The sequence below is a fragment of the Jaculus jaculus genome, chromosome 5 (genome assembly GCF_020740685.1).
Source record: "Jaculus jaculus isolate mJacJac1 chromosome 5, mJacJac1.mat.Y.cur, whole genome shotgun sequence".
In the NCBI taxonomy this organism is placed as follows: Eukaryota; Metazoa; Chordata; class Mammalia; order Rodentia; family Dipodidae; genus Jaculus; species Jaculus jaculus.
The window spans coordinates 80,528,636-80,545,859 of NC_059106.1; the positions used below are offsets into that span (position 1 = coordinate 80,528,636).

The 17,224-nt window shown below is 47.1% G+C and overlaps 1 protein-coding gene across 6 annotated transcripts in view; it reads left to right on the forward strand.

The window, feature by feature from the left end:
- Ptch2 (patched 2) overlaps positions 1–15,416 on the forward strand; it is a 33,224-nt gene extending 17,808 nt beyond the window's left edge. Inside the window, exons 7-22 of one of the 6 annotated variants that reach the window (XM_045150596.1) lie at positions 2,817–2,938; positions 3,081–3,228; positions 3,314–3,445; positions 3,533–3,688; positions 3,774–3,866; positions 4,341–4,469; positions 4,567–4,685; positions 8,147–8,495; positions 8,624–8,936; positions 9,027–9,169; positions 9,250–9,430; positions 9,538–9,818; positions 9,933–10,070; positions 13,914–14,056; positions 14,130–14,229; positions 14,753–15,416. In XM_045150596.1, coding sequence (XP_045006531.1) covers positions 2,817–2,938; positions 3,081–3,228; positions 3,314–3,445; positions 3,533–3,688; positions 3,774–3,866; positions 4,341–4,469; positions 4,567–4,685; positions 8,147–8,495; positions 8,624–8,936; positions 9,027–9,169; positions 9,250–9,430; positions 9,538–9,818; positions 9,933–10,070; positions 13,914–14,056; positions 14,130–14,229; positions 14,753–15,013 — 2,808 coding nt within the window. In that variant the 3' untranslated portion in view covers positions 15,014–15,416. Of the gene's footprint in view, positions 1–2,816; positions 2,939–3,080; positions 3,229–3,313; positions 3,446–3,532; positions 3,689–3,773; positions 3,867–4,340; positions 4,470–4,566; positions 4,686–8,146; positions 8,496–8,623; positions 8,937–9,026; positions 9,170–9,249; positions 9,431–9,537; positions 9,819–9,932; positions 10,071–13,913; positions 14,057–14,129; positions 14,230–14,752 lie in introns of those variants that run through there. The other 5 variants (XM_004670470.2, XM_045150598.1, XM_045150599.1 and 2 more) reach the window with 5 other exon arrangements.
- The last annotated feature ends 1,808 nt before the right edge of the window (positions 15,417–17,224 follow it).

The window sequence follows — 17,224 nt, forward strand, 5'->3', positions numbered from 1 at the left end:
GTAGTCCAAACTGGCCCGGAACTCTTCTTTCTCGGTCTCTTAAATGCTGGGATTATATATGTGAGACATTGTACCTGACTCCTTTTAAGCTTTTCTAAGCTAGACTCTATCAAAATAGACTATATGGGCTGGAGAAAATGGCTTAGCAGTTAAGTTCATTTGCAGTGGGCCCTGGCACGTCCATTCTCTCCCCCTCTCTCTCTCGCTCTCTTTCTCTGTCTCTATCTCTCAAATAAATAAGTAAAAATTTTAAAATTATAAAAAATAGACTACACATAGAAACCAAGAACAAAATAAATATAGTTATCATACCTAGTTTCCTAAAACCCACTATAGTTATGCCACCTCTTCCCAGCAGCCTAGTTCCAAGCCTCTGCTCCCTCTTGTGGCCTGCTGTCTGCAGAACACTAGCTCTTCACTACAACAGAGAAGGCAAAAGGCTCACACCTATAATCCCAGCACTGGAGAAAAATTACTTCCACTTCAGACCCACTAAACTCTGTGGCAGGCATGGCTCCTAGAGGTAGGTAGGAGCCGAAGCCATACTTTTTTTTTCTCAAATTTTTGCTTTGTAACTTTTTTGTTATGTTAGTGAACTTACTGGGCTACAGGAACATGGGTGACTCAAAGGTGGCAACATCTCTAGAAATCCTACCCCAGTATGAGCTTCCTGAATCATTTTCTCTCCCTCTGCTTTTTAATTTTTAAAAATATTTTTATTGAGCTGGAGAAATAGCTTAGCTGTTAAGGTCCTTACCTGCAAAGCCTAACGATCCATGTTCTACTCTCCAGGTCCAATGTAAGCCAGACACACAGGTGATGAAAGCATCTAAGGTCATACGTGCCCACAAGATGGCACATACCTCTGGAGTTCTATTGCTGTAGCTGGAGGCCTTGGCATGCCAATTCTTTCTCTCAAAAAAAAAAAAAAAAAAAAGCTGGGCATGGTGGCACATGCCTTTAATCCCAGCATTCTGGAGACAGAGGTAGGAGGACTGCTGTGAGTTCAAGGCTAGCCTGAGACTACATAGTAAATTCCAGGTCAGCCTGGGCTAGAGCAAAACTCTACCTTGAGAAACCAAAATAATAATAATAATAATATAGGGCTAGAGAGATGGCTTAGCAGTTAACTGCTTGCCTGTGAAACCTAAGGATGCCAGTTCAAGGCTTAATTCCCCAGGACCCACATAAGCCCAATGCACAAGGGGGCACATGCATCTGGAGTTAGTTTGCAGTGGCTGAAGGCCCTGGCATGCCCATTCTCTATCTACCTCTTTCTCTCTCTCTGTCGCTCTCAAATAAATAAATAAAAATAAAATGCAAAAAAAATTATTTATCTGCAAAGAGAGAATGAACCTACAAGGATCTCCTACCAGTAGAAATGAACTCCAGATGCATGCAACACTTTGTACATCTGGCTTCATATGAGTTCTGGGATCAGACTGAGCCATCTCTCCATCTCCAGCCCTTTTTTTTTACTTTTAATTTTTTGTTTTATTTTAATTGAGAACTTTAATATATGAACCTATTGCAAATTGGTCATACTCCCATCAGGTTATACTCTTTTTTGTTTGTTTGTTTGTTTTTGTTTTTTATTATTTTTTTAATTTTTAAATTTTTATTAACATTTTCCATGATTATAAAAAAATATCCCATGGTAATTCCCTCCCTCCCCACCCCCACACTTTCCCCTTTGAAATTCCATTCTCCATCATATTACCTCCCCATTACAATCATTGTACTTACATATATACAATATCAACCTATTAAGTATCCTCCTCCCTTCCTTTCTCTTCCGTTTTTTTGTTGTTGTTGTTGTTGTTTTTCAAGGTAGGGTCTCATTCTAGCCCAGGCTGACCTGGAACTCACTACATAGTCTCAGGGTGGTCTCGAACTCATGGCGATTCTCCTACCTCTACCTCCCAAGTGCTGAGATTAAAGGCGTGAGCCACCACGTCCAACTCCCAGGTTATACTCCTATGTCCCCTCTCCCTTGCCACCATTTCTCTGAGGACCTGCCTCAGTAGGATTATTGGTAATTACTATGGGGCCATGACTATACCAGTCAGTTTTTGTTGAGGGGACACAACAATGCCTCAGAGTACATATTTTCCTTTATTTTAACTTTTTAAAACAATTTTTATTTTACTTTTATTTATTTATTTACTTACTTATTGGTTTTTCAAGGTAGGATCTCGCTCTAGCCCAGGCTGATCTGGAATTCACTGTATAGTCTCAGAGTGGCCTCAGACTCATGGTGATCCTCCTACCTCTGCCTCCCAAGTGCTGGGATTAAAAGCGTGCACCACCACGCCCTGCTATTTTTTTATTTTTATTTATTTATTTGAGAGAGGGAATGGGTGCACCAAGGCTTTCAGCCACTGCAAACGAACTTATTTTTTTTATTGATTTATTTTTGGTTTTTCAAGGTAGGGTCTAGCTCAGGCTGACCTGGAATTCACTCTGTAATCTTAGGGTGGCCTCGAACTCACAATGATTCTCCTACCTCAGCCTCCCGTGTGCTGGGATTAAAGGCATGCACCACTACACCTGGCTTTTTAACTTTTAAAGTATGGTTTTTCTATTTAGAACTCAAGATCTTCCTGCCTCCGCTTGCTATAGGCTGTTTACCATGCTAAGCTGAATCACAGCCTGTTCTTTTCACTTCTTTTGTATTTTTCTTTTATTTCTTCCTTTTGTTTTCTGTGGGGATTGAATTTAGAGCCTCAAGCATGCCAGGCAGGCTCTCCATCACTTCAGCTTTATTTCTGGCCACCTAGGGCCTTGAAAATTAAACCTTCCTTAATCCCTTCCAGGTTCCCAATGTGGCCCAGGAGCTGAGTGGGGGCTGCCATGGCTTCTCCCACAAATTCATGCATTGGCAGGAGGAATTGTTGCTCGGAGGCATGTCCAGAGACCTCCAAGGACAGCTGCTGAGGTAGGGCCTCCCTTGGGAGTCAGTGAGTGAACCTGGTACAAAGGAATACACACTGTAAGGCCAGCCGGCTCTGGAAAACACACTGTCCATACTCGCACTGTGTGTTGAGCCAGCTCTGACCCCTTCTCCTCACCCCAACTAGGGCAGAGGCCCTGCAGAGCACCTTCCTGCTAATGAGTCCCCGCCAGCTGTATGAACATTTCCGAGGTGACTACCAGACGCATGACATTGGCTGGAGTGAGGAACAGGCCAGCACCGTGCTACAGGCCTGGCAGCGGCGTTTTGTGCAGGTCAGTCAGTGTGGACAAGGACAAACAAGAATGCCCTGTAGCTGCTCCTTTCTCCTGTTCCTTCAGATCTCCTGTCTCTCTCCAGCTAGCCCAGGAGACCCTGCCTGCCAATGCATCCCAACAGATCCACGCCTTCTCCTCCACCACCCTGGATGACATCCTGCATGCATTCTCTGAAGTCAGTGCTGCCCGTGTGGTGGGAGGCTATCTGCTCATGGTGGGTCCTTCTCCCAGAACTTTGTCCCACCCCTACCCAGTACTCACCCTGGAAGCCCCTGTCTGAAACTGTCCTCTCTTCTCACAGCTGGCCTATGCCTGTGTAACCATGCTACGGTGGGACTGTGCCCAGTCTCAGGGTGCTGTGGGTCTTGCTGGGGTGTTGCTGGTGGCCCTGGCAGTAGCCTCAGGCCTTGGACTCTGTGCCTTGCTTGGCATCACCTTCAATGCTGCCACTACTCAGGTATAAAGGGGCTTTGTAGGGAAGCCTTTGGGGGCCATCACCAAGCTACGCTATCCTCTAGCTGCTTCCCCCTCTCCCTCCCCAGGTGCTGCCCTTTTTGGCTCTGGGCATTGGTGTGGATGACATATTTCTCTTGGCACATGCCTTCATCAAGGCCCCACCTGGCACCCTTCTCCAGGTAAGGCCTCATCAGGACATTCAGTATAGTAGCTAAGAACTTTTAGTTCGTTTTTTGTTGTTGTTGTTGTTGTTGTTGTTTGGTTTTTTGGTTTTTCAAGGTAGGATCTCACTCAGGCTCTGGCTGACCTGGAATTCACTATGTAGTCTCAGGGTGGCTTCAAAGGCTAACTTTTGGGTTTTTGAGTGAGGTTAGGCTGACTGTTTGATTCACCTCTTTGTGTGCTGGTTTTCCATCTGTAAATGCAGATAATAATAGTGCTTATGTCCTTTGGGTTGATGTAAGAGTCAGTGAGATCATTCAAAATGTGTGCTCAGAACAGAACATGAACCATTCATGGTTCTCAGAAATTATTGCTGCTGTGGTATGAAAGCTCCGTCTGCCACCCAGGTTTCTGAGCCTCCTCTTCGCCCTATCTTGAAGACCTCTAGTCCTTTTCCCCTGTGACTTAACAGTGTGCTTGCTCTGTCCTAGCAGGACCGCATGGGCGAGTGTCTGCGGCGCACAGGCACCAGCGTTGCACTCACGTCCGTCAACAACATGGTGGCCTTCTTCATGGCTGCTGTAGTTCCCATCCCAGCACTGCGAGCCTTCTCTCTGCAGGTAAAGCCTCAGGAATGGGCAGGTGGGGCGGAGTGGCTGTGGAGCCAGGAACAGGCTCCATCCAGCCTTTATACCCCCTCATACACTCCCATCCCAGGCAGCCATAGTGGTTGGCTGTAACTTCGCAGCGGTGATGCTTGTCTTCCCAGCCATCCTTAGCCTGGACCTGCGCCGGCGCCACTGCCAACGCCTTGATGTGCTCTGCTGCTTTTCTAGGTACTGTCCCTGCGTGCCTACCTGCTTCTTCCTCACCCCTACCCTAGTGTGTCCCCTGCCCTGCATCTATTTTTCCTTTTCTTTTCTTTTTATAGTTGCATTTCTTAAAAAAAGAAATATTTACTGGGCTAGAAAGATTGCTTAGTGGTTAAGGCACTTGCCTGCAAAGTCTAAGGACCCAGGTTCAATTCCCCAGTACCCACATAAGCCAGATGCACAAGATGGTACATGCATCTGGAGTTTGTTTCCAGTGGTTGGAGGCCCTGGCATGCCCATTCTCTCTTGATCTGCCTCTTCCTCTTTCTTCTTATCTCTCAAATAAATAAATAAAATATTTTTTAAAAAAATATTTAACAGTCAGGCATGGTGGTGCAAGCCTTTAATCCCACTACTCGGGAGGCAGAGGTAGGAGGATCACGGTGAGTTGGAGGCCACTCTGAGACTACATAGTGAATTCCAGGTCAGCCTGAGCTAGAGTGAGACCCTGCCTTAAAAAACAAAACAAAATTTTATATATGTACATATATATAATTTATTTGCAGATGAGAGAAAGAATGGGTACTCCAGGGCTTCTTGCTGCTGTAAGCAAACTCCAGATACATGCACCACTTAGTGCATCTGGCTTTACATGGGTATTGGGGAATCAAACCTAGATCAACATGCTTTGTAACCTTTATCTACTGATCCATCTCCCCAGCCCACATTTCTTTTTTTTATTTTTATTTATTTTTTCTCAATTTTTATTAACATTTTCCATGATTATAAAAAGTATCCCATGGTTTATACAATGGAGTTCTACTCAGCGGTAAAGAAAAATGAAGTTATGAAATTTGCAGAAAAATGGATGGACCTGGAAAGGATTATACTAAGTGAGGTAACCCAGGCCCAGAAAGCCAAGCGCCACATGTTCTCTCTCATATATGGATCCTAGCTACAGATGATTGGGCTTCTGTGTGAGAATGAAAATACTTAGTAGCAGAGGCCAGTAAGTTAAAAAGGAGACATAAAGGGAAGAGAAAGGAAGGGAGGAGGATACTTAATAGGTTGATATTGTATATATGTAATTACAATGATTGTAATTGGGAGGTAGTATGATGGAGAATGGAATTTCAAATGGGAAAGTGTGGGGGTGGGGAGGGAGGGAATTACCATGGGATATATTTTATAATCATGGAAAATGTTAATAAAAATTTTTTTAAAAAGTATCCCATGGTAATACTCTCCCTCCTCCCCCCCCCCCCACTTTCCCCTTTGAAATTCCATTCTCATTATATCCCCTCCCCATCTCAATCAGTCTCTTTTATTTTGATGTCATGGTCTTTTCCTCCTCTTATGATGGTCTTGTGTAGGTAGTGTCAGGCACTATGAGGTCATGGATATCCAGGCCATTTTATGTCTGGAAGGAGCATGTTGTACGGAGTCCTACCCTTCTTTGGCTCTTACATTCTTTCCACCACCTCTTCTACATTAGACCCTGAGCCTTGGAAGGTGTGATTGAGATGTTACTCAGTACTCCAGTCACTTCTTTCTAGCACTATGATATCTTCTGAGTCTTCCCAAAATCATTGCCATCTGAAAAGAGAAGATTCTCTACCCAAAATGAGAATAGCATTATTATAAGGGTATAAGTATTAAGAGAAGTGCTTACTGGGCAGTTTGATAAGCATAGTATATACGTTTTTCCATAGCAGATGTTACACCCCTAGGGCTCATGACTACCCCTGTTTTAAGTTTTCAGTATTAGGGATATGTTCCCCCATGGAGCAGGCCTCCAGTCCAATTGGAGGGCAGTTGGTTTCCACCATGACAGATGTGCCACTATTGCACCCGTTGGCTCATTTGGCCTGGCTGGCCAATTATAAGGCTTGCAGTGTCCACTGTTGAGTATCTTCACTGGGGTATCTCTTTTTCCCATTGAACTACATGTAGAATGGCTTCTTCCAACTTTCTGTCAGCTGCATTTCTTTTTTTAAAAGACTATATAGGGCTGGAGAGATGGCTTAGCAGTTAAGTGCTTGCCTGTGAAGCCTAAGGAAACCAGTTCGAGGCTCGATTCCCCAGGACACATGTTAGCCAGATGCACAAGGGGGCACAGGTATCTGGAGTTCCTTTGCAGTGGCTGGAAGCCCTGGCGTATCCATGCTCTTTCTGTCGGCCTGTTTCTCTCTCTGTCTGTCACTCTCAAATAAATAAGAATAAACAAAGAAAATTTAAAATGAAATAAAAGAATATATATATTTTTAAATTTTTAAATTTAATTTTTATTTATTTGACAGAGAAAGAGGCAGAGAGAGGGAAAGAGAGAATGGGTATGCCAGGGCCTCCAGCCATTGCAAATAAACTTCAAACACATGTGCCCCCTTGAGCATCTGGCTTACATGGATCCTGGGGAATCGAACTGAGGTCCTTTGGCTTTGCAGGCAAATGCTTTAACCACTAAGCCATCTCTGCAGCCCTTTATTGTTTTTTGTTTTTTTGTTTTTTTTTTTTCAAGGTAGGGTCTCACTCTAGCCTAGGCTGACCTTGAACTTACTCTGTAGTTCTAGGCTGTCCTTAAAGTCACAGCAGTCTTCCTACCTCAGGCTCCCAAGTGCTGGGATTAAAGGCATGTACCACCATATATATATATATATATATATATATATATATATAGTTTTGTTTTGTTTTTTGAGGCAGGGTCTCACTGTAGCTCAGGCTGTCCTGGAATTCACTATGCAGACTCAGGATGACCTCAAATTCTCAGAGATCCTCCTACCCCTGCCTCCCAAGTGCTGGGATTAAAGGCATGTGCCACCCACCATGCCCGGCTCTTAAAAAATATTTTTAATTATTTATTTGAGAAAGAGAATGGGTATTCTAGGACTTCCTGTCACTGCATACAAAATCTAGCCACATGTGCCACTTTGTGCATCTGGCTTTATGTGGGTACTGGGGAATTGAACCCAGGCCAGGAGGCTTTGCAAGAAAGTGCCTTAGCCAGGCATGGTGGCACATGCCTTCAATCCCAGCACTGGGAGGCAGAGGTAGGAGGATTGCTGTGAGTTCAAGGCCACCCTGAGACTCCATAGTGAATTCCAGATCAGCCTGGGCTAGAGTGAGACCCTACCTCGAAAAACCAAAAAATAAAAAATAAAAACAAAAACAAAGTGTCTTTAGGGCTAGAGAGATCTGTCTTAGTGGTTAAGGCACTTGCCTGCCAAGCCTAAGGACCCAGGTTTGATTCCCCAGTACCCATGTGAGCCAGATGCACAAGGTGGCATATGCATGTGGAATTCATTTGCAATGGCTCGAGTCCCTGGTGCTCCCATTCTCTCTTCTCTATCTGCTTCTTTCTCTCTCTCTCAAATAAATAAATACATAAATAAATTTTAAATAAAAGTGTCTTTAACTTCTGAGTCATCTCCCCAGCCCTCCCCTGCATTTCAAGGTACAACCTGTCACCCAGTCTCTGCCTCTTTCAGCCCCTGCTCTGCTCGAGTGGTTCAGATTCTGCCCCAGGAGCTGGGGGATAGGACAATACCAGTGGGCATTGCCCACCTGACCACCACAGTGCAAGCCTTTGCCCACTGTGAAGCCAGCAGCCAACATGTGGTCACCATCCTGCCTACCCAAGCCCACCTGGTACCCCCGCCTTCTGACCCACTGGGATCTGAACTCTATAGCCCAGGAGGGTCTACACGGGACCTTCTAGGCCAAGAGGAGGAAACAAGGCAAAAGACAGTCTGCAAGTCCCTGCTCTGTACCCACTGGAATCTTGCCCATTTTGCCCGCTATCAGTTTGCACCCTTGTTGCTCCAGTCACAAGTCAAGGTAAGTAGGTGAGGAAAGACAGATGCTCAGTGTCTGTGGGGCCTGAGAAGGGCAGGGGGCCCAGGCTACCACCTGAAGGCTAAAGGACAGCCTTGAGTTTCTGGCTTAGCTACTGCCATTTTCCACAGGCTGTGGTACTGGTTTTCTTTGGGGCACTTCTGGGCTTGAGCCTCTATGGAACCACGTTGGTGGAAGATGGGCTGGCCCTGACGGATGTGGTGCCTCATGGCACCAAGGAACATGCCTTCCTGAGCGCCCAGCTCAGGTACTTCTCCCTGTATGAGGTGGCCCTGGTGACCCAGGGTGGCTTTGACTACGCCCACTCCCAACGTGCCCTCTTTGATCTATATCAGCGCTTCAGTTCCCTTAAGGCTGTACTGCCTCCACCCGCCACCCAGGCACCCCGCACCTGGCTGCACTATTACCGCAACTGGCTACAGGGTAAGAGGCCAGGAGGCTCGCAGGAGGGCTGCTATAGGAAGAAGCCCCCAGGGGCATAGACTCATTTTACCTTATCTTGTTCCTCACTAGGTATCCAGGCTGCCTTTGACCAAGACTGGGCTTCTGGGCGCATTACCCGCCACTCTTACCGCAATGGCTCTGAGGATGGAGCCCTAGCTTACAAACTTCTCATCCAGACTGGGAATGCACAGGAGCCTCTGGATTTCAGCCAGGTAGGGAGAGCACTAGTCAGAGTGAAGCGGGGCTCCAGACCTCATGTCCCAGCTCCACAGCTGCCCCTCTACCTCCACAGCTGACCACAAGGAAACTGGTGGACAAGGATGGGCTGATCCCGCCAGAGCTCTTCTACATGGGGCTAACTGTGTGGGTGAGCAGTGACCCCCTGGGCCTGGCAGCCTCTCAGGCCAACTTCTATCCCCCACCTCCTGAATGGCTGCACGACAAATATGACACCACTGGGGAGAACCTTCGCAGTGAGTGCTGGGGGGCTCTCCTCGAACCTCGTCCTCGGTCCGCACAGGCCCTGCTCACTGTTCCCATTCTCACTGTCCCTTTCCTCTGCCCACTCTCTCCTCCACAGTCCCCGCAGCCCAGCCCCTGGAGTTTGCCCAGTTCCCCTTCCTACTTCATGGCCTCCAAGAGACTGCAGACTTTGTGGAGGCCATCAAGGGGGCCCGGGCAGCATGCACAGAGGCAGGCCATGCGGGGGTGCATGCCTATCCCAGTGGCTCCCCCTTCCTCTTCTGGGAGCAGTATCTGGGCCTGCGGCACTGCTTCCTGTTGGCTGTCTGCATCTTGCTGGTGTGCACCTTCCTCGTCTGTGCTCTGCTGCTGCTCAACCCATGGACAGCTCTTCTCATAGTGAGTACTTGCAAGGATTGGTTGGTTGGGAGGGACCCAGTGGGACTCCACCAGGCCCTGTTCAGCCCCACAATCCTCCAGCTAGGAGCCCTGGGTAAGCCCTGCCATCCCCAGGTACTGGTCCTGGCTATGATGACTGTGGAGCTCTTTGGTATCATGGGATTCCTGGGCATCAAGCTGAGCGCTATCCCTGTGGTGATCCTTGTGGCCTCTGTAGGCATTGGTGTTGAATTCACAGTTCATGTGGCTCTGGTAAGCATAGGCACCTGGAGGGAGGGGTCAACTGATTCAGTAGCCAACCAAAATAGTTAAAGCACCATCTGTGTACTGGGAAATTGGGAGATGGGCTAAGGAGTTGGATCTGTTGGTAAAGTGTACACCATGTAAACATGAGGACAATAGTTCTGATCTCTGCCACTCAATGTAAAAGCTGGTCCACCCAACAACAACCTCAGATCTCCATAGACATCCACCTAAATGCACACACGCACACATACACACACACATAAACAAATAAATAAATAAAAGTGGCTAGGCATGGTGGTGCATGCCTTTAATCCCAGCAATTTGGGAGGTTGAGGCAGTGAGACCCTTCCTTGAAAAACCAAAAATAATAATAGTAATAATAATAAGTTGAGTGTGGTGGCACACTCCTTTAATCCCAGAATTTGGAAGGCAGAGATAGGAGGATCACCATGAGTTCAAGGCCACCCTGAGACTACATAGTGAATTCCAGGTTAGCCTGGGCTAACCCTGCCTTGAAAAACCAAAACCAAACAAACAAACAATAAATAAGTAAGTAAAACTAGGGCTATAGAGGTGGCTTAGCAGTTACAGAACTTTCCTGAGAAGCCTAAGACCCAAGTTTGATTCTCCAGGTCCCATGTAAGCAAGATGTACATGGTGGTGCATGCATCTGGAATTCATTTGCAGTGGCTAGAGGCCCTGGTGTACCCATTCTCTCTTTCTCTCTCTAATAAGTAAATAAATAAAAAGAAATATGAAAACAAACTTAAAAATAAGTAAAAATAAAGCAAGGTGTGGTAGCACACTCCTTTAATCCCAGCACTTGGGAGGCAGAGATAGAAAGATCACCATGAGTTCGAGGCTACTCTGAGACTATAGAGTGAATTTCAGGTCAGCCTGGACTAGAGACCCTACCTTGCAAACAACAACAACAACAAAAAAAAAAAAGTTAAAATAAAAGCCTGGCATGGTGGCACACGCCTTTAATCCCAGCACTTGGGAGGCAGAGGTAGGAGGATCACCCAAAGTATGAGGCCACCCTGAGACAACATAGTGAATTCCAAGTCAGCCTGAACTATAGTGAGACCCTACCTCAAAAAACCAAACAAATAAAATAAATTTGGGAGCTGGAGAAATGGCTTAAAAAGAGATTAAGATGCTTGCCTGAAAAGCCAAAGGACCCAGGTTCAATTCTCCAGAACCCATGTAAGCCAGATATACCAGGTGGCACATGTGTCTGGAGTTCGTTTGCAGTAGCTGAAGGCCCTGGCACACCCATTGGCCCATTCTCCCTCTTTCTTTTTCCCCCTCCTGATCTGCCTCTTTCTCTCCCAAATAAATAAATAAGTAAAATAAAATTTAAAAAAATAAAAAATAAATAAATTTGGGGCTTGGAAAATGGCTTACTGGTTAAAGGCAGTTGCTTACAAAGCCTGCTGATTCAGGTTCTATTCTCTAGACACTCAAAAAGCTGGATGTAAAAAGTGGTATATCTGGTGTTTGGAGTGGCAGGAGACCTTGATGTGCACATACACAGACATACACACATAATAAATAAATGTTTAAAATTTAGGAGGGCTAGAGTGGTTAAGGTGCTTGCCCACAAAGCTTCCCCATTACTCATGTAAAGCCAAATGCACAAAGCGACACATTCGTCGGGCGTGGTGGCGCACACCTTTAATCTCAGTACTCGGGAGGCAGAGGTAGGAGGATCACCATGAGTTCGAGGCCACCCTGAGACTACATAGTGAATTCCAGGTCAGCCTGGGCCACAGTGAGACCCTACCTTGAAAAGCCAAAAAAAAAAAAAAAAAAAAAAGCGACACATTCATCTGGAGTTTGAGGCAACTAGAGGCTGTGGCATGCCCATTCTCTCTGTCTCTCCTATCTTTCTCTGCTTGCAAATAAACATATTTTCTAAAAAATTGGACTGGTTGTGGTGGCTCATGCCTTTACTCCCAGCTCTTGAGAGACAGTTGTAGGAGGATCACTGTGAGTTTGAGGCCAGTCTGTGACTACACAGTGAATTCCAGGTCAGCCTGGGCTGCTATGGCGAGACCCTATCTGAAAAAAAATAAAAGATAAAATTTGGGGTGGATCCACAATGCACGACCCATATACCTCAACAAGGAGGGGCCAAGGGGAGGGGGTAGGTCACAGATGAGCCTAATAACGGTACCAAACTGACTGTATTTGCTGAATACAAAACTAATTAATTTTTAAAAATTGGGGGATAGAGAGATCAGTGGTAAGGTGCTTGCCTGCAAAACCAAAGGACCCAGATTCAATTCCCTAGCACCCACATAAAGCCTGATTCACAAGGTGACTCATGTGTCTAGAGTTTGTTTACACTGGTTCAAGATTTTGGTATACCCATTTTCTCTCTCTCTAATAAATAAATAAAATTATATTAAAAAAAAACTATTTATTTATTTGAGAGTGAGAGAGAGAGAATAGGCGTGCCAGGACCTGTAGCCCCTGCAAATGAAATCCAGATGCATGCACCAGCTTTTTTTTTTAATTGGGAGATCACCAGGCGTGGTGGTACACGCCTTTAATCCCAGCACTTGAGAGGCAGAGGTAGGAGTATCACTGTGAGTTCAATGCCAGCTGAGACTACATAGTGAATTCCAGGCCAGCCTGGACTAGAGTGAGACCCTACCTCAAAAACTAAAGGAAATTGGCAGATGGCACAGTTGTTAAAGGCGCCTGCTTACAAACCTGCTGGTCTGGGTTCAGTTCCCCAATACTCAGGTAAGGCCAAATATACAAGGTGACACATACATATGGAATTTGTTTGCAGTGGCAAGAGGCCCTGGCCTGCCTATTCTCTTTCTCTCTCTTTCTCCTCCCTCCCCCTACTTGCAAATAAATAAACACATGTTATTTATTTATTTTTATTTATTTGACAGAGAGAAAGAAGGAGAGAGAAAAAGAACAGGTGCACCAGGGCCTCCAGCAAATGAACTCCAGACACATGCGCCACCTTGTGCATCTAGCTAACATGAGTCTTGGGAAATAGAACTTGGGTCCTTCAGCTTTGTAGGCAAACACCTTAACCACTAAGCCATCCCTCCAGCCCAAATAAATACATATTTATTTTAAAAGATGAGATAGCTGGACATGATGGTGCATCCCTTCAATCCCAGTGTTCAAGAGGCCAAGGTAGTAGGATCTCTGTGAGGCCAGCCTGAGACTACATAGTGAATTCCAGGTCAGTCTGGGCTAGAGCAAGACCCTACTTGGGGGGGGGAGGGAATCAGCATTCAGAACAACACACACAAAAAAATTAGAAATAATCTGAAATGCTGCCCTGAGAAGTGACTTGTCACCTTGGTGGACCAGGAATTGGATGAGGGAGTATTTCACGTTTGGCCTAACATACTCTCTAGAGTAGTTGTGCCATCACAGCAGGAAAGCCTCCACAGGTGACACTCATGAGTGGGCGTGGCACTCTTTTCCGCAGAACTGTACTTAAAAACACTTTTAACAGACTGTGGTTTGCCTACCCTGTCCTGGACATTTTTCTTTTTTGTTTTTTGGTTTTTTGATTTTTCGAGGTAGGGTCTCACTCTAAGCCAGGCTGACCTGGAATTCACTATAGAGTCTCAGGGTGGCCTCGAACTCATAGCAATCCTCCTACCTCTGCCTCCCGAGTGCTGGGATTAAAGGCGTGCGCCACCACGCCCGGCTGACATTTTTCTGTTTGACCAGATACATCACTAATTTAACCCAAGAGGACTCATGAGTGTTTCCAGACCATTCTCATGAACTCGGCTCCCCGGGCCTTCTGTAGGCCCAAAGCCGCGGGGAGCCCTGGAAGATAAGTAGGACCACTCTGTTCCGCAGGGCTTCCTGACCACGCAGGGTAGTCGGAACCTGCGCGCTGCTCGTGCTCTAGAGTATACATTTGCACCTGTCACCGATGGAGCCATCTCTACGTTGCTGGGCCTGCTCATGCTTGTCGGCTCCAGCTTTGACTTCATTGTAAGGTACAGAGGGTCAGGAGGATGACGAGGCGGGCACTACCTCAGAGCCTGCCCGCTGACTCGCTCCTTCCCCCAGGTACTTCTTCACGGTGCTCACGGTGCTCACACTCTTGGGCCTCCTCCACGGGCTTGTGCTGCTGCCGGTGCTGCTGTCTGTCCTGGGCCCCCCACCAGAGGTGACATACTCTCCCTGTGCAATGAATCCCCAGGGACAGGGCAGGAACAAGCAGAAGAAGGGATAGAGCCATTACTAAATTCCAGAGAGGTCAAAAGACGGGACCCAAACCAGGCATGGTGGCGCACGCCTTTAATCCCAGCACTTGGGAGGCAGAGGATTACCGTGAGTTCAAGGCCACCCTGAGACTACATAGTGAATTCCAGGTCTGCCTGGGCTAGAGTGACACCCTACCTTGAACCCCCCCCCCACAAAAAAAAGACGGGACCCAAAGTCTCCGCGTCCTCCTATTCCCAGATACCATCTTTTTCCCCCTCAGCCTTCTTATTGGGAACTAAGATGGTGGCCTGTTAGGACCCAGAGCAAGGGCAGGGTTTACCCTAAGTCTTGAAATCTTGTCTTATGAGCTCTGATATACTACTGGCAGCCAACAAGGACCAACAGAGATCATGGGGGAGGAGGGGGGGGAGAGATGCTAAAGAGCACTGAGCCTCAGACTCATTGGCCCTGGTGTCTCCTCCCAGGTGGCACAAGCATACAAGGAGAGCCCACAGGTCCGGAGCCCTGCAACGACGCAGGGAGGTGGACTCAGATGGGGAGTTCCCCCCACTCTGTCACAGAGCTTTGCCAGGGTGACTACTTCCATGACTGTGGCCCTCCACCCACCCCCACTACCTGGTGCCTGTGTGCACGCAGCCTCTGAGGAGCCTGCGTGGGCCCCTACTCCCACCCCGGCTGCCAACAGCTCCAGCGCCCCCAGCTCCAGGGGACCACATACCGAGTGAAGGAGCAGCTGAGGGGCAGAGATCCTACTTGAGTCACAAGAAGGCACGGGAAGCAGTGGCCATGTGGACTGCAGTTTGGGCCCCTGGAGGATCCTGCTGCTGCAGTTTGCCTCCGCTCCCCGGACCGCCACCCAGACTTCCCTGAAACCCATACAGAAGAGCCACTCCTTGGAGAACCTGGGGTGTCTGTGTCTCCCCCTGTCATTTCCTCTTCAGGCTGCAGTGCAGACCTGTCCCCCTTTTACCCACACTGGCACCCATCCAGACCAAGCCTGAGGGCTCCCCTTGTACACTTTGCCAGTCCTGGCCCTTTACTATGTGGTGACTCCTGGAGAGGCCCTCTGTACCCTGCCCACCTCCTGCCATATTTATATGAAGATGTTTATTTTTGTATATATATATTAGCACTACTGAAAGTTTTATTTTTAAAGAGTGAAATATATTCTATATGAACTCATCTCACATGACTTTTTTTTTTCTGCTTTCTGATATTCAAGGTAGGGTCTCATTGTAGCCCAAGCTGACCTGGAATTCACTATGTAGTCTCAGGGTGCCTCAAACTCGTGGTGATCCTCCCACCTTTGCCTCCCAAGTGCTGAAATCAAAGGCCTGTGCCACCACACTGGGCTCACATGACTTTGATTCTTTTCTTTTTTATTTATTTGCAAGGAGAGAGAATGCTCATGTCAGGGCCTCTAGCTGCTGCAAAAGAACTCCAGATGCATGTGTCACCTGGTGCATCTACCTTTATGTGGGCCCTAGGGAATTGAACCCAGGTCGTTAGGCTTTGCAGGCAAGAACCTTAACTTCTGAGCCATGTCTTTAGCTCTGGTCTTTTTTTTTTTTTTTAAGATATTTTATTTTTATTTATTTATCTATTTGACAGAGAAAGAGGGAGAGAGAATGAGTGGGCACGCCAGGGCCTCCAGCCACTGCCAACGAACTCCACATGCATGCACCCCCTTGTGCATCTGGCTAACTTGGGTCCTGGGGAATCAAATCTGGGTCTTTTGGCTTTGCAGGCAAATGCTTTAGCCGTTAGGCCATCCCTCCAACCCAGCCCTGATTTTTTTTTTTTTGTTTTTGTTTTTTGTTTTTTGTTTTTCAAGGTAGGGTCTTGCTCTGGTTCAGGCTGCCCTGGAATTCACTGTGTAGTCTCAGGTTGGCCTCGAACTCTCTGCAATTCTTTTACCTCTGCCTTCCAAGTGCTGGGATTAAAGGCCTGCACCACCACACCCAGCAGCCCTGGTTTTTTTGAGGTAGGGTCTTACCCTACCCTAGGCTGACCTGAATTCACTCTGTAGCCTCAGGCCAACTTAAAACTCACAGCGATCCTCCTGCCTCAGCCTCCTCTTGGAATTCACTATGTAATGTCAGGATGGCCTTGAACTCACAGCGATCCTCCTACCTCTGCTTCCTGAGTGTTGGGATTAAAGGCGTGTGCCAACATGCCCTGCTGTCCAGACACAGTCACACTCCGCATCCTAGACATAACTGAACTACTACTACTAGTGTCAGCCTCATCTTGAACTTGCATCCTGTCTGCCTAGACTCTTTCCAGCCTCCCCTTGTCCTAACCTCAGATCGTTCTTTAAAATGAACTGGATGCTACTGATGGTATCTCAGGCCTGTAATCCAAGCACTTGGGAAGTGGAGAGAGGACTGCTGTGAGTTCAAAGCCAGCCAGGGCTACAGAATGAGATCCTGTTTCAAAAAAAAAAAAAAAAATACGATGAGAGCTAGGGAGATAGCTTAGCAGTTAAGGCACTTGCCTGCAAAGCCAAAGGACCCAGGTTTGATTCCCCAGGACCTACATAAACCAGATGCACAAGGTGACACATGTGTCTGGAGTTTGTTTGCAGTGGCTGAAGGCCTTGGCACACCCATTCATTCTGTCTCTCTCTCATCTTCCTCTTTCTCAAATAAATAATATTAAAGTTCAAAAAAGAGTAATCCCTGCCTGCATGAGGGAAAGAGAGGGATCGGTCCCAGGCAGCCCTCAAAGAAGAGAGAACAGTGGCTTGGGGCAGGCGGGGTGAGTGGCGGTGGAGAGGGTTCTACAGTTCCACGTGGGCAGTGCCAGTGGGTTTCCACTGCTGGTCTACAGAATCAGTTGGCAGCCATCTCAATTTGCATACCCATGGTGAACCTGAAAACAGTTTCACCATGCTTGAACTCATCCCCAAGGGCATTTCTTCACAACTGCAGGGC